The 15,482-nt window shown below is 43.7% G+C and overlaps 1 protein-coding gene across 18 annotated transcripts in view; it reads right to left on the bottom strand.

Annotated features, from left to right (window-relative positions):
• ANKHD1 (ankyrin repeat and KH domain containing 1) overlaps positions 1-14,450 on the bottom strand; it is a gene marked incomplete at its 3' end in the record, with an annotated part of 121,926 nt that extends 107,476 nt beyond the window's left edge. For 16 of the 18 annotated variants that reach the window (XM_082324262.1, XM_082324273.1, XM_082324272.1 and 13 more), the window contains exon 1: positions 14,106-14,450. In XM_082324262.1, coding sequence (XP_082180388.1) covers positions 14,106-14,381 — 276 coding nt within the window. In that variant the 5' untranslated portion in view covers positions 14,382-14,450. The remainder of the gene's footprint in view (positions 1-14,105) is intronic. The other 2 variants (XM_082324267.1, XM_082324271.1) reach the window with 1 other exon arrangement.
• Between the last annotated feature and the right edge of the window lie 1,032 nt (positions 14,451-15,482).

Here is a 15,482-nt window from a genome sequence, read left to right as displayed (position 1 = left end):
TCTCACGCCAGCAGCGAACTATCATCAGATTCACCCCTATCACACAACACCCCACAACACCTTAAGAAAGGGATAGTTTATACTTCAAAAAAAATCAAATCAGGCCATCCTCAAACTCATTAAGTGCCCCATTGTGTGAAGAATGTTAACATGAGCCCGGAGAGCTCCATAGAGCACTGCTATTCAAGAGCAACTTGTGTTAATTTCTTCCCCTTTTTGATACGTAAATGTTCTGTAACATTATCCCCTGGTGTCGAAGCCATTCCGTGGGTGCTCAGTGAAATGCAGTGTTAACATATGAATACAATAGGCATCAGGGAGAAAGAGTGGCTTTTAGGAACACAGAACATGAGTTCCACATCTCAGTGGATATGCATGATATTGGCTAGCTTACAGGTATTGTATCTCATGTGCCAAGGCACAAATATTAATGCTAAGACAGCAGGCTATGATTTAGGGCTGGAAGAAGCAAGATTTCTAGATTAGTCCACACAACGGTCCTAAAATAAGAGAACTGTTACTGTGAGAAAGAGTTGAGCATTAATGAAGCAGAAAATTAGTGACCTAAACCAGTGATATACATTTTCACTGCAAACAAAGAAGAGCTATTTACAACTCACAGCAAAATGTATCCCTATAGTAAGATTCACTTCCATAGAACTCAAATTCCAGGTTACGTCCATCTAGCCAGCTTAAGGACTCCCTGCTGGCATAAGTTCTAATGCAAAACTGACTTCTGGAAAAATTCACCCTTACCTACAGGAGTACTTCAGGGTTTTTCATTTTTTCCCCCCAAGATTACACAAGGTACTTTGCCTCAGCAATATATCAAAAATATTATTCCTATTGCAACAATGTGTGACCTGGTGACCAGTAGAAAATCCCACTGTGTGCATAAGTGCCTATTCATATTATATAGTTGAGAACTACATACAAGAAATTTTATTACATTCTAATGGACTTTTTTTTTTCTTTTTCAATTATACCACTAAATTTAACAGCAGTCCTCCCTTTTGAAGACATACCAAAAGGGGTAAAAATGCTACCCACCACTGAAGCAACTGCACTTATGAACAACAAATACTGCAGAAACTTTTCAAAGTGCCTTCTGCCAAGCCTTAACTTTCAGCCTCAGGAAAGGCCTGACAACACCCAGGCAAAGGTAAGCATATTAGCCTTGCATCAACCTTCCAGAAGCCACCCCACTGCAAGTTTTAAAACTTCATTTTTTGACACTTCAGAAAAAGATATGGATCATTTTCTCATCGACTGCTGCCCTCCCAGGCTCACTTGTGTATATTTACAGGACATCACCTACAACAATACACCTCTTGAACCTAAATCAGTGTTAGTTCACCATTCACAAATACTCTTATCACTTGTGAGGAACGTCTCTCTCTGCCTTCACTGGGAAGTACATTTTGCTTATAGGAACCCCTAAAACAGTCTGTCTTTTTAACATCGATTATGCAAACACTACTTATTAAAGTGAATTACAGATACAGCTTTTACTTAGGGTACAAGCTGGGTAGTACTGGTGCAGTCTGTTCTTTTCACCACTCTTTTCAACTCCTACTGCCTTTCAGCCCTTCTTTAGGTTTGCAACTGTACTTCCAGAGACCTTGCACATTTAAAGTCTCACACAAAAATCTTGCTTAATATACAGTATTTTCATCTAGTTTTATACCACAGCAAAAAGCAGCTGCTTTCATTATTTCTGCACATGTTGAGCATCAATTTTTAGTTTTTGTTTTGATTTTTAGTAAGAGCTTAATAACATACCCACAATACAAATACAACTTGAGTGTGAAAATACTGAAAATCCATATGCAAAATGTTAAAATAGCTGTACCATTGCCAGTCTCCCAGAGCAAGTTTCAATGCATTTTCAAGTCAGAACATCTGACATTTCTGTAAATCGATGCAGTTTCTCACACACTAAGACAAGGCTAGAGAAGATGAACAGTTGGATACCTTACTACTAGTAGCAGAGTAAGAAATTACCTAATCAACCAGATGTCTCTTGTGAATTGAAGTGACCTGTAATGATCACATAGTAATAATAATTTAAAAAAAAAAAAAAAAATCGAACTACCCCAAATATATCAAACAAATTTTACTTTTTAAACAAGAAATAAACTTTGTTAAAAAACAAAACACACCAGATTACACGTTGGCATTCCTGGAAGACTTAATACACTACTCATGTTGCAAAATTTAGGCACTCTGCTCTATCCTAATCAGATCTGTAGCAAAGTGATAGAGTAACCAGTCACTGTGCTATTTTTGGATTATTTTGCGAGCTGCTTTGGGCAGTTAATAAGCATCTTACTTGGTAAGGCTCATTAGGAACACATGGATTCAAGACATTATTCTAACTGCCAAAACAATTGCAACTAGGAATAATTCCCAATCAAAACCCAAAAAACCCTGCTACCTGCATGGGACCTGAGGACAGGGCGCTGAACATCAGCGTACTTAACTACATCGTCATGTTTTTCACACTTATCCACAGGAACGATGGACCTTTCCTGAAGTTCTGCCAAAGACTGCAGCAGCCTCACAGCTCTGCAGATCCAGTTACACCACTGGTTCCTGCCTCCATAACAGCTACATTCACAGCTATTTGGACTCAACTACATGAGTATTTATATGCTAATACCATGATTGAGTTAACCTCAGGTCAGGGGTATGTAAAGGCAACTTTGCAAGCGCTAATATCACAATTAACACTAGCAATTCTTGCAAGATGGGCAATGACATACAGGGTTAGAAACACGTTTCTAATATTAAGTCTAAACTGATCTGTCCTACGCTGCATTACTGCAAAAAATGTACTTTTCCCAGAATAGCCCGGACCTGCTCACAAATAGCTCGTTACTGACACAGGCTACAGAAGATGGAAAAAGCTTCCTGTTGTAGTTGTACGAGCACCATTCTCTCCTCCTCGTACTGCAGGCAAGGGCAGCAGCAGAGACAGCTCGTTCAACCTTCTTCTTCCATGTGTGCCAAACTAGTACTTCTGGGAAGACTATCTTTACAAAAAGTGTTGATAGGAAAGAGAAAGCTGTTATTAAATAATTTCCTTGAACTTGCATTTTCCAGATACACCCCGAGCTGTGAACACTTTTCTGGGGTAACAGTAATCCTTGCTCTGTTTGCGGAGCTTCTACAAATAATGAGGACCCAAACCCTTGAATGGGACTCCTGAACTCCTATTTATTATGCAAATAAATGACTATCTGATTTTCTCTTTTGTGTTAGGTAACACTTCCTAACCATTTCTATGACTATTCTATTTGGACTTATGTCTAAATACATCTGAATATATGCAGAGGCACCTTGGATTCCTTAAGGCTAATATAGGCCTGTAGATCAGGCTGAAAGTTCATGCCTATCAAGTTGAAATAGATCATCTACATTTAAACTATTTTCATTCCATAATTAACAAGATGTGCAATGCTGTATTAGGATCACACTAGGAAGATATTGTGGTTTTGTCTGATAAATCCAACCTCTGACAGTTTATGTCGTCATGTCCTTTATTACACTGAATGCCAATATCTGATTACTACTTGTAATCATGCTCTAAAAGTTTTGGGGAATACTGAGAGGACATCAGATACCATAGCACTAAGTTAAGACTGAAAATGAGTTTGTATTTCAAATTTGACATCAAACCCATTTAAATTTCACATATAAAGAATGCCAGCTTCAAAACTATTAAAAATAATTATTGCAAGGAGAAAGTAAAGTGAAGGACTTTGTCACTGACGTGGGACTCTTGGGAGCCTCCTGTGACAAGTACACCACTGCACCCCTGGTATAGACTCTTCACACCAGCAAAAGGCCTGGCTTTGGTTTACCTTAAGATGTACTTTTCAACACTGCCCCCAACCCCAACCCAGCCATGCCAATCAAACATTTTTGCACCTACTTCAGGTATGCTCCTGGCATTACTATTGCAGTTTCAAGAGATGGGGTAAAGGAAGAAGAAAAACCACACACAAATGCGAGTATTTTCACAAACCCTTTCAGGAGGATCTCAGTACACTGCCCTTTCTTGGCACTTCAAAGCTAAAGAAAAGAAACATTTCAGAGAAGTACTTCAGAGTCTGTACATAGGAACAACATATAATCAATGTAAATAATAATTCAGGCATAACTAATGACATAAGACTATACCCACTCTGTTAGGCTTGAACTGTAGTTTCTGAAGACAGTTTCTTCAACAAAAAAGTTTCAGCCCAAGAAGACACTAAGATATGTGAATGGCCAAGAGATCATCTTCCAGTGCTGGCCCTACGATCTTGTGATTACAAAGCATTCTAACAACGCAGGGGAGTTACAAGGTGCTTGGGTACATCACCACCTCAATAGAAAAAGCATAAAGTATCTGAAGTATCATTTCCAGTCACTGCTCTTGTGACCAGTCAGGCAGCTATCAGACACTTTCATGGGTTGATTTAACACATCAAAAGGGGAGAAAACTCAGGGCGGGCAAAGGGGTAGCAAATAATTTTCTACCACTTTACTGAATTTCATGGACTTAGAAAGAGGTCTGCTAAACTGGAACATCATTCTTCTGGGAATAGCAAACCATTAGATTAGCTCAGCTCCCTTACAAGGCTACAAATCCAACTGACCACCTGCCTCCCACATTTAAGCGGAGCTGTTAGTACCTGCAGACCGCCTTAGCCTAGCAGTCTACAGCAATAGTTTTGTAGGCAGTAAATTAGATTGGGAGGGTGAGGGAGAGGAGGTGTGCAAATCTATTTAGCTCCAATTACAATAGGAAGTTGACTAACTTGAGGCAGGATTATCTGAAGGACAGCCTTTATTCCAATATATATTAGGCAATTATCAGATAATGAAACAAGCAGCTATAGGATCTGGGCTGTAATAAGTTAATTTCAAAACAGGTTCATTTTGCAAATGCTGCTATAGATACAATGTAAATAAAGATGGACACAACTTCCTGCTGTCACTGGAGACAAGGAAAGTGCCTCTCACACACACAGCGTGGTCCAGAAGTGTGACGGTTATGTATAAAACTGTACCGTATGTTCTTGATGTGTTAGCACACACTCAAACTGATCTCAGCATTAACGTATTGCTGGTTGTCTCATCCGTCATTTTAGTCAGCTTGAGAGAGGCCTGACATCTGTATGGCAGCTCCTCTCTGCTCAGTCCAGCCCCATCAAAGTATCTCGAGCCTGGCACCTGAAGTCACCAGTCAATTCTCAAAATTATGGCTACTATTTGAAACATGCAGATAAAATAATAAATCAGAATTAATTTTTTATGGGACTACTCCTCCATGTCAGAGACTGTTGATTCTGGGTTTTCCATTTTCTTGCACTTATACTAAATGCATAAACAGGCATTCATGAGCAACTGTCTGTCAAATGGTTCATGTACATTTAACCACTTATCTAATTTCTCTCTTAAGTAATCAACTGACACTAGATATCCTTATGCCAATTTAAGTAGTTTTGAATACTACAAACTACACCTTATCACACACCTCTGGACAGGGCTGTTGATTTATGGTTCTTTCACAAACAAGAAATCTCCAATTCATTTTTATTAAAACACTGTTCCACAACAATAAGCCCAAGACATAACTGCACCCCCAGTTAGTCCTCAAAAAAACTAAGCTACAGAACACACAGACTGAGTCCTTTTAGTCCAAGAGGCTGACAACATTAAAAAGTTTCTCTGTATAGCGGTAAAGAAAGCATTACTCATTTCAGTCACTACTAAAAAAAAAAACACACACCTGTTAAAAACCAGCCTGCAGCCATCACATATTCAATGTCTGATAAACAAAAGTAATTATGATGAAGTTTTCCTGATGTACAAGAGAATCTTTTGCAGCAAGGAGCTGCCATTTGCAGAACTGGAACTGACAACTGTAGTATATTCAAAATTCACATGAATCCCAGTAAATCAAGCACCTGTTCTTGACAGTCTTCATACTGAAGAAAACCATTGAATAGAGACCAGTAAACCTTACTAAAATAAGCATCACTTACACTAAGCACTCCTTATTTTCACGTATTTTATCTCAGTCCACTCTAAATCATGTTTTCAGTGCTCCATCTTCTCCACATGCTTTAAGATTCCCTCCTGCCCCCTGTTTTTTCTATCTAATAATCCTGCAAAAATAGCCCCTCTTCTTCCCTCACATCAAACCAAGAAACATCAGGTACAACTCAGTAGTCTGATTTATTAGAATATAAAACAGGATTGTTGCATCAATTTAGCCAGGGCTTTCAGGGTGGGATTCTTGCTCAAGCATTAAACCCCAGGCATTAAAACAAAGTGAAGGAAACTTCAAAACAGAAGATGAACAAATGCATTTGCTGATGTAAAAGCTCACACCCATCCAAGATGGCAAGTATTCTAGGCCACCTTCTTGGGAATGACCTTTTAAGATCTCTTGTCAATCCAAAGGGGCACAGTGTTCAAAAAAAAAAAAAAAAAAAAATCATACAAGTGGATCCGATGAACATAGCCCAGTCTAGTAATTCAATAATCTATTCCCAGGACAACCTATATGTTTCAGACAGAGAGGAGTCTCAACATTTAAAGTGACTAACTAACTAAGTTATCTAGAGGCTTATACAAACTGAAAATCATACTGGGATTTCTGCTATTCTCAGAGCTGAGGCTAATCGTAGCTATTTTTTCTCAAGGCCTGTATAAACATCTTTCTGCGTGCTCTACTACTGCAAAACCAGCAAAAACCATAATGCAACTACTGATCTATCAGTTAGCCATTTAAAAGTAACTATCGTAATGAATAACACAGCAGAGATGCCTATCTAAAATATGATCCACTGAAAACTCAAGATGAGGCAGTAAAAAGGCTTTAAAATGTAACTATTTTAGAAAAACAATGAAAAGATGCACATTTATATAAGGTATTGAGTTTACCCTAACAAATCCTAAATGTTAAGCATCCACTTCATAGACTCCCTTTTCCCCTGCGTACCTTGTCACACTGTGGACGGACACATGCTCTGAACAGGCAACTCTCTGAAGCCACCACGATTGAGGAACATGGCTCAGAAGCAGACCATTCAGCCCAGAAAGCTGATCTCTTTTCCCTTGGTTTGAAATACGACTGATTTACTGCCTACCCGCCATGCAACACCATTAGTTTTATTCATGATTTTGGAAAGGGAAGGAGTTCAACAGGGTTAGGGATTTTCCTAGAAGAAAATCTTAGTTAATTAGTAATCTCTTATGTTTTACTGAAGGCAAATGAGAATAACTTACAGACTTAGCTGAAACTTAATGCCCATGAAACGTTAAAACAACCAGAGAGGTGCTTTTCAGTTGGCCAGTCAAACATCCATTTTTTTACTCAACAAATAGGGAATAATTTTTCCTGCAGGACGGGTATATAGTTAGGTAGCTTTCAAAACCTCCCCTGGTCAGAAAAGCCAGCCACACACGTTCCTTCTCAGTTACTACCAGCCTTCTCACAAACACAAAATAGTAACTCAACCATAAGTAACCCCTCTCAGTCTATGACACTTTTCCTTCAGATTCTGGGATGCTTTGGAAGAGCTAAAGATGAAAAGAAGTTTGAAAAAGAATCTGCATGACTCCCTCTTAAAAGCAAAAGGCAAAAATGAGTAAGTAGTCTCATCCCATGAAAAGCAATTGAGAAGTAACAGGATTTGGCACAGGACCAACTCTTTTCTTTATGTTTTATGGTAGTAAGTGTTTTCTATATGCATTTGAACAGAAGATGCACAATACTGCAAAAATTGATAAAATTTTCTAGTATTTTATAAAACTTTCAAATAATCAATGTTACCTAAGAAAATATTCTTAAGTAATGAGTTGCAAGAGTAAAAGGAAGGCATTATCCTCTGATACAACGCATTTCCATAAATTTCACTTGCTCAGCATTCCTCCAAAAACGTGCAAAATGAAACCTCTGCACCTGCACAACAAACAGGGAGAGCTAGTTGTCGGGGGGGGGGGGGGGGGGGGGACACGGGACAAAAACCAGAAACTATCTATTAATGATGTATACCAAAAGGTTAGAGCTCAGACAAGCATATCATCCTAACTAAATGAATCCTTAAATCCAAGTATTAATTCACCTGTACCCATTTTTTTCCTCTTATTCAGAGGCAGCATGGTTTTATAACATAAACTGCAGTAACAAGGTTGCTACAAAGAAGAGTATTTATATAATTTGAAAGTTAAACTAATCTTCAGCTTATCATAGAAGACCGAGGTCATATGAGGTATTAATGAGAAAGTTTCTATTTAAGATAACCCCTGAGGCCAAGCACTATTGAAAAACTTCCTAAATTTACAAAAGTACTTGAAAAAATTACTGATTTCTGAAGTTTTACTTACAGTATCCCATTCCTCACACGGACATCCCCGTTAGAGAGAGAAGCTTTACATAAGGACTTTAGATAGTATTTACATGGTATGCATGGGCTGCTATTAGGAGAGAAAGTATCCACAGAAGGAAAATGAAAGCACCCTACTGAAGATTGAGGCTTCAGAGCTTAACTTATACATCGAGTTCTGCAAATAGTCCTCAAACAAGACACACGAGTTATTTTTCTTGCTTCATTAAGTTTTAAGTGGGAAACAAATCCAAGAAAGATTCTTTTTTCCATAAAAGTCAGACTTGACTCAGTTTTAAATCCGAGAGTCACTTTTACCCCCCAACAACAGCTTAATACTTCTAAGGTATCTTCATATATGTTACAAGAACTAAAAATGACCTACTCGGATCAAAGCTATGCAGCCTCCTCACCTGCACCGTCTAAATCCCAGTTTTGAACTCCTTCAACAAGCATGCCAATTCAGTAATGTCACTGCTCCCAGTTTTAAAGGCCAGGCCATGTGTGTGCACAGAATAAGCGTGCCTTTATATTCCCCTTCCCTCCACACGTACCCTTCTTTTAAGTGAATGTCGCACTGATGGTTTGAGCTCTAAGCACAGGACTATGCTGCAACAGCATCATCCAGCTTTCCTTACAGCTATATTTCAGGATCCTCTGAGATGAGGAAAGGAGAGAGAAGAGCATCCCAATACCAAGCCCACAGGGGAGCAGCTGGGTAGCCCCAATTCAAATCAGAACACAAGAACTCATGAACCACCAGCTGTAGTTTTGCCTTGCGTTAATGCTCAAATGAACCCTTCCTCCCTCCAGACTGTAGTTGAGTAGTGAAACCTATGTGCAAATTCGTAACTAAATATAGATGTTCTCCTAAATTTGGTAAATCTCTCCTTACCAAGGGGTTGCACTGCATATTTATATAATTATACAGTAGTATTTCACGTCTTTACTTTCTACACCTATCATTAGAAAACGGTTGCTGACATTTATTTTAGGTCATGTACTCAACTGGGTCAAGCTGCACTGAAGGAAAACTAGAGTTCTGCAAGAATCTTTAGAAATCAGTTCATTTTAAAGTATTATTTAATAGAAGTATTACCATAACTAGACAGATTGTTTCTGGCTACCACAGGCCAGACTTTCAAAGTTACTGAGATACTTACCAGGATTTTTCCAAGAATTTGATGCCTAATCAGGCTGGGCATGAATGAACACCCTACTAAACAGCTCTCTGCATCCTTAAGCATCATCTCAATACTTCTGGAAACCTGAACCCATTATCCCTCAATGTTTTCCCATAAGTGAATAATTCTTGAAGAGAATTTTCCATTTTGTTCCACCTCTTACTTTCTCAACTTTGAAAGCACTAGTCAAAATAAGAAAAACATCAACTGCTAACCTGAAACTTAATTTTTTTCAGAGAAAAGGCTTTTCCGCCTAATATTATATACCTTAATTTGCATCAACTTTTTGAATTTCTATTCCTCATGGTCAAGAAAATGCTTCTATGTACATTATTTCAAAGATAAGACAGGAAACTAAAATGTTTAAACATTAATGTCAGAAGTCAAAAATATATTGTGTATACCACTTAAGAAGCAGTGCCATGTTAAGAAGGTTCACTGACATAGCAATGACTTTAATAGATTACATTGCCAATTTAAAACAAACTACCTATGTATTTACTCTGAATTCAAAACCCAGTTTAAAAATTGAGACCTCAGATTTGGGAGGGGGGGGGGGGAAATAAGCCCCAGACAAATCTCCCAGTACTGAACTGATCTAGAGTGCATGCCATTTGACTATTAATTCTACTCATTGTAGGAGGTAGGTTATGTCTGATTTTTAATTATGCTTTATGTAAATATCCCCAGAGGCTTATGCAATAGGTACAGGCTTAAGTAAGGCAAGCTGGTGGAGGCAGGCAGCCCGCTCTGTAGAGGGAAGCTGAAAGCTGCGTTGACTCCATAGCCAAGGGGTGGGTGAGCTCCAGTTGCCATTGAAGGCCTCCAAACCCCTGAATTACAGAACACAAGAGACTTGCTACATTCATATGCTCACCGCCAAAAGCCACTTACTGAACTGAGCTCCAAGATCCTCTGGTACTTTTGTCAGCACAGCTGGCTTCTCCTACTTGATTTACAACAGATCAGCAAACCACACAATCCTGCGAGCACTAACACTGCCATATTCATCACTTGCTTCAACTCTCTATTTCTACAGCCCAGTTTTCCACCATGACTGTTTTTGATAAGAACGTGCGCGCTCTGTGACCAGAAGCCCTCAACCACCAAGGGCCCTATGGACTTCACATAAATGCACTATTAATCACCGCCCTGCCAGTACGCCTTCACCTTGACCTACAGGCTTCACAACTAGTATGGAGGAGGCTGTTTAATACTCATGCTTTTGGCCCCACTTTAAGTGCCAGCAAAATTCACAAGGAGTGGTAGTAACATACTTAAAATTACACCAAAATCTCATTCTAAACAAGTTGCAAGCTGTGTCCAAACCCTGATCAGGCTCAGAAGCCAACCAAGCAACTATTTACACCAAGGTCAAAACCACCTCATCTCTCAGACTGCAATCAGTGGCAAGAGTTTGTCCAAATGCCCAAGAGAACCATGGCTTCTCCCATTTTACACAGGAATAGCACAAAGCCTCCTGGCCTCGTCCTTCCATGCCCAAAGGCATGCTTCAGCTTGCAATTGTTTCTATTTGCATGTGATAATTTTAACTGGTAATTCTAGAAAATATTCTATACAGCTGCATTTAAATATCACCTTGCAGACCTGATACAACTTATTTATATGGACCCACTTCAGTCCCTGGTTTCCCAACCAGCAGCCTGATGACTAGTATAAGCAGGCACTGAGCTACAAAACCAGAAAGCTTTGACTTTTTCTCCCAGTTCTGCAAGGCACGATAAATGCAGCACACTCTCTTCACCTTCTTCAACTGTAAAATGGGGACAATACTCCCACTGTAAAGTACTTGAAGATCTCATGTAAGAAATGTTATATATTTTCAAAAAAGTTAAGCTAAACTATATTGCTCTCTTCATCCTCTAGATAAATACTTCATTACATTCTTCATCCTGTACTTCCCTGATGATTTTCTTTTCTAGCTAATTTGCCATTTTGACTAATCCAATTATTTTAGCATATTAAACTCAGACTAATACAAGGATACAAAACCTAAATACCACTCCAGACACACAGTAGAGCCTACAGAATATTGTACCATTATTTCTATGACTTCAAAAGTAGAGAAAAGAGTACAGATCAAGGCAGCATGGCAAACACTCACTTTATTTATTTTAATTCTCCCTTCAAGTTCTCACTAATTCCACTCACTGGTAATAGCTGAAGGCATACACCCAAATCAGTGACTCATGGCACAAGACCACAGTCCAAACAGTCACTGGGTTTTCAAAGCAGTGCTGTTCAAGAATTGTAATGTTCCATCCCAGGAGTTTAATTGCCTTTTCTTTGTTAAAAAAAAAAAAAAAACAACAAAAAATAACACTGACAACAGGTGCTTCTTTAGTTGTCACACATACAGAGGGGAAAAAAAATGAAAAAAAAAAAAAAATCACTCTTGGTCCTTCCAGCCATACTCTGTAGTCTAGCAAGGTGGCACAGATGTGAGGCACATCCTTCCCACCCATGCTTCTTCCCCAGGTTACTCTCCACAACCAGAAACACAAGACAGAGGAACTCCCCAGGCAATTTCAGGTTTGAGATTAGCCCAACTCCTCTACATGTGTTCTGGAAATCTCCAAGTGTTTTAATTCTGACTTTTTTTTAGTTTATATTTTAAATAAGAAAGCTTTTCCCAGGTTTTTCAAACGCGTGATTTTACTTTAACAGCTGTTTGGGAACCTTTTTTTTTTTTTTTACCTCAATGCCAGCCTCCCAGACACATTATTTATAATAGGCTCTCTTTGTTAATACTTTCTATTAGTCAAAAAACCAATAGAGTGCTTAGTAAACACCTTAGCTGTTCAATCTTCACATCCTTTAAATAATGGGGCGGGTTCAAAAGGGATAAGCTTTCAAAGCAGAACTCTGCTCATCTTGTAAAGAGCCACAAACACTCTGATACAGCCCATTTTCCAGGTTCTGCAGGTACTGCTTTGTATCTTCAAAGATACATTAAAATGTGACATAAAAGACATCCTAGAGAGTGGAAAGTCATAAATTACTTGCGTCCTATTCTATCTACAGTAGGCCTTCCAGCTCCCAAAAACAGGTATGTACATGTACTCCCGTATCATCATATGTTCAGGATACCAATCACGCAAGGAGCGTTCACACACAAGCACTCATCTGCCTGATCATTAGATTTTTAGTTTAGTTAAATGTCCTGCTGCTAATACGATTTTTAACTTAGGTTAGGTGTTCACAAACAAAGTGCAAATGTGGGTCTGCATCAGTTTAATCACTTTTTTATTCAGATAAGACCTATCAGTTTGGGTTTCAGGAAGGCTGGACAAAAGACGATAATCAACGGAAGGCAAAAAATTTAGACCTGGAGGATGAATGGAGGCTCCCCGCCTTCCATTTCTCCAGAAGAAATGTGGACACGTACCTAAGTACCCACTCCTGGCCCCCAAAGAAAAAATTATATGTATTGCCTTGGCTATCATCTTCTTCCTCCTACAGGAGCACCCAGAAGTACCAAACATTGGAACCGCAACAAGCTTGCAAATGCTAGCCACTTTCTCCTGCTTTCCACTAAGACTACATAAGGGCCATGAAGGCAGCTGTGATCTCGAGTCTCCTTTCTAGAAGAGGCAACTAAGGAAATAAAATTCACTCTTTGGTGTAAGATGAGTGGGCAGTATCGACAGATAAAAGCCTTCATTTATCTTCTCTCCCTAGGCTACATAAAGTAGTATTAAATGCAAGTTTATAGGCCCAACAATGCTCCATTTGGGTTGGGGTAAGGCTCCAGTCCCTCCCCCACACCCTTCCCTAAAAACTCTCTGCAGGTTTGGAAGATCAAAGGAAGACACCTCCATTATCCTCTTCCATTTTGTTGGGTAAGAGATATTTCTATTGCATAAAAGTGTGTGTGTGTATCTCAGGAATTTAGCAGAGCCTGGGGATCCCGTACGCTTCCTCCGGAGTCCAGGGCAGCAACACCGGGGGCCGGAGGCTTTACTTTGTTCTCCGCTGGGTGGAGAATCTCACCTCCCCCTCCAAATCTGGTTCAAAGTGGAAACCACTCCTAGAGGTCAGGAGGCAGCAGCACGGGAGACATCTTCCCCCCACCCTCCGCAGGCATAGAGGCAGCGGCGAGCAGAGGGCCCGGCCGCCCCAGGAGGGTGCAGGCAGGGCGTCCAGCCCCCTTTCCCGGGGCCCACCGGAGGGCGCGGCGGTGCCGAGACCCTCTTCCTCCTCCCCGGCCTCAGCAGAAGGTCCTAGGCCGCCCTGCCCGTGCAGGGCCGCCGGGACCCCGCCCCCGCGGCTCCGGTGCGGCCGCTCACGCCCATGGCGGCGGGGAGGCCCGGGCCGGCGCGGGGGGGAAGGGGGGTGCGACGCGGCCCGCGACCCCCCCGCGCCCGGTCGGGGCGGCGCCAAGCGCCCGGCTGGCGGCGGCGGGCCCGGCGCGACGAGCAGGAGGGCGGGCGCCGGCCCCGGCCGCCGGTCGGGCCTGTCAGGAAGCGGCGGAGGAGAGGGGAGGGTCGGGCCCGCCGGCGGGATCGCTCACCTCGGACACCTCGTCCTCGTCGCTGCCAGAGCCGCCGCCGCCCCCGCTCCGCAGCACGGCGGCCGCCAGCTTGAAGTCGAGGGCGGCCTCACCGGCCGCGGGCGCGCCGGGGCCTCCCGGCCCGCCGGGCCCGGCCTCCCCGAAGAGGCGCACGGCCCGCAAGCCCAGCGGGGAGGGCCCGGCCGCGGCGGGCGGCTCGGCGGCGGGCGGCGCGCGGGGAGCGACCGAGTCGATCTCCTCGTCGCCGACGGGGGCGGCGGTGCCGTCCGTGAGCATCGCGCTGATCCGGAGCCGCCGCCGCTCACAGAGCCCAGCCGTCTCCGTCCCCTCACGGCACCGCAGCAGCGCCACTAACTTCTCACACCCTACCCGGCCGCGGGCGCCGCGCCGCCCACCCGCCGCTCCGCCCGCGCCCATTGGGCGCGCTCGACCGACGGCGGCGCGCTATTGGGCGCGGCGCCCGCCACTCCGGGTCGCGTCACGCGCTCCCAGCATGCTGCCCTGAGAGCGCACGCCGAGGCGGTTAGCGCCCGCCGCCCCGCCCCGTTCCCCCGGCCTCGCTTCCTGAACTTCCCGGGATGTGATTGGTCTTCTGGAACATCAGTCATGTGCCTTGCCAGAGCTGCGGGCGTCGATGGGGCGAGAGGGCTGTCGGTCAAAGCAAATCCGGGAGCCGCGGATTTCGATTGGTTGGAAGGCACATCGCTCGCAACGCACGGCGTCTGGCGCCGCCCGATTGGCTCCTGCCCTGCCCTGGGCCCCCCTCCCCTTCGAACCCCTCTGAAGGTCTCCGTCAGCGCGAGAGATCGTCACACGCCCGCCTGTCCCGGGCGGCGATTGGAGCTGGGCGGTGCCTATCGAGGCGAACGGCCCGCCCCCTTCCTTACCTCCCTCCCGTCCCGAGCGCGGGCCGCCATAGGCTGAGCGCGCCGTCACTCCGCTCCCCATGCCGCTCCGCCCGCCGTGACGACACCGGCGCGGCCACGTGGCCCCTGTCAGCGCCGCCGGCCGCGCCGCGGGCACCTGAGGGCGGGGCGGGGCCGGGCCGGGCCGGCGGCGCGCGGGCTCGGCGCCGTTTGTCACCAGAGGCAGCGGCGGGACGCGGGCTGGCGGGACGGGAGAAGGGGCCACGGCTTTAACCTGCCGGAGGGCAGGGTGGGGTGGGACACGGGAAGAAGCGTCGTGGGGTGAGGGTGGGGGACCCTGGGACAGGCTGCCCTGAGGGTGTCCCATCCCTGGGAGTGTCCAAGGCCAGGCTGGACGGGGCCTTGAGCCACCCGGCCTGGTGGGAGATGACCCTGCCCGCGGTGGGGGCTGGGCAGTGAAGGTCCCTTCCGACCCAGACCACGCTGAGGTTGGATGGTGCCCAGCTGCCAT

Source organism: Platalea leucorodia (genome assembly GCF_965183815.1).
Source record: "Platalea leucorodia genome assembly, chromosome: 11".
Lineage (NCBI taxonomy): Eukaryota > Metazoa > Chordata > Aves > Pelecaniformes > Threskiornithidae > Platalea > Platalea leucorodia.
This window is presented reverse-complemented; position numbering and strand designations above follow the sequence as displayed.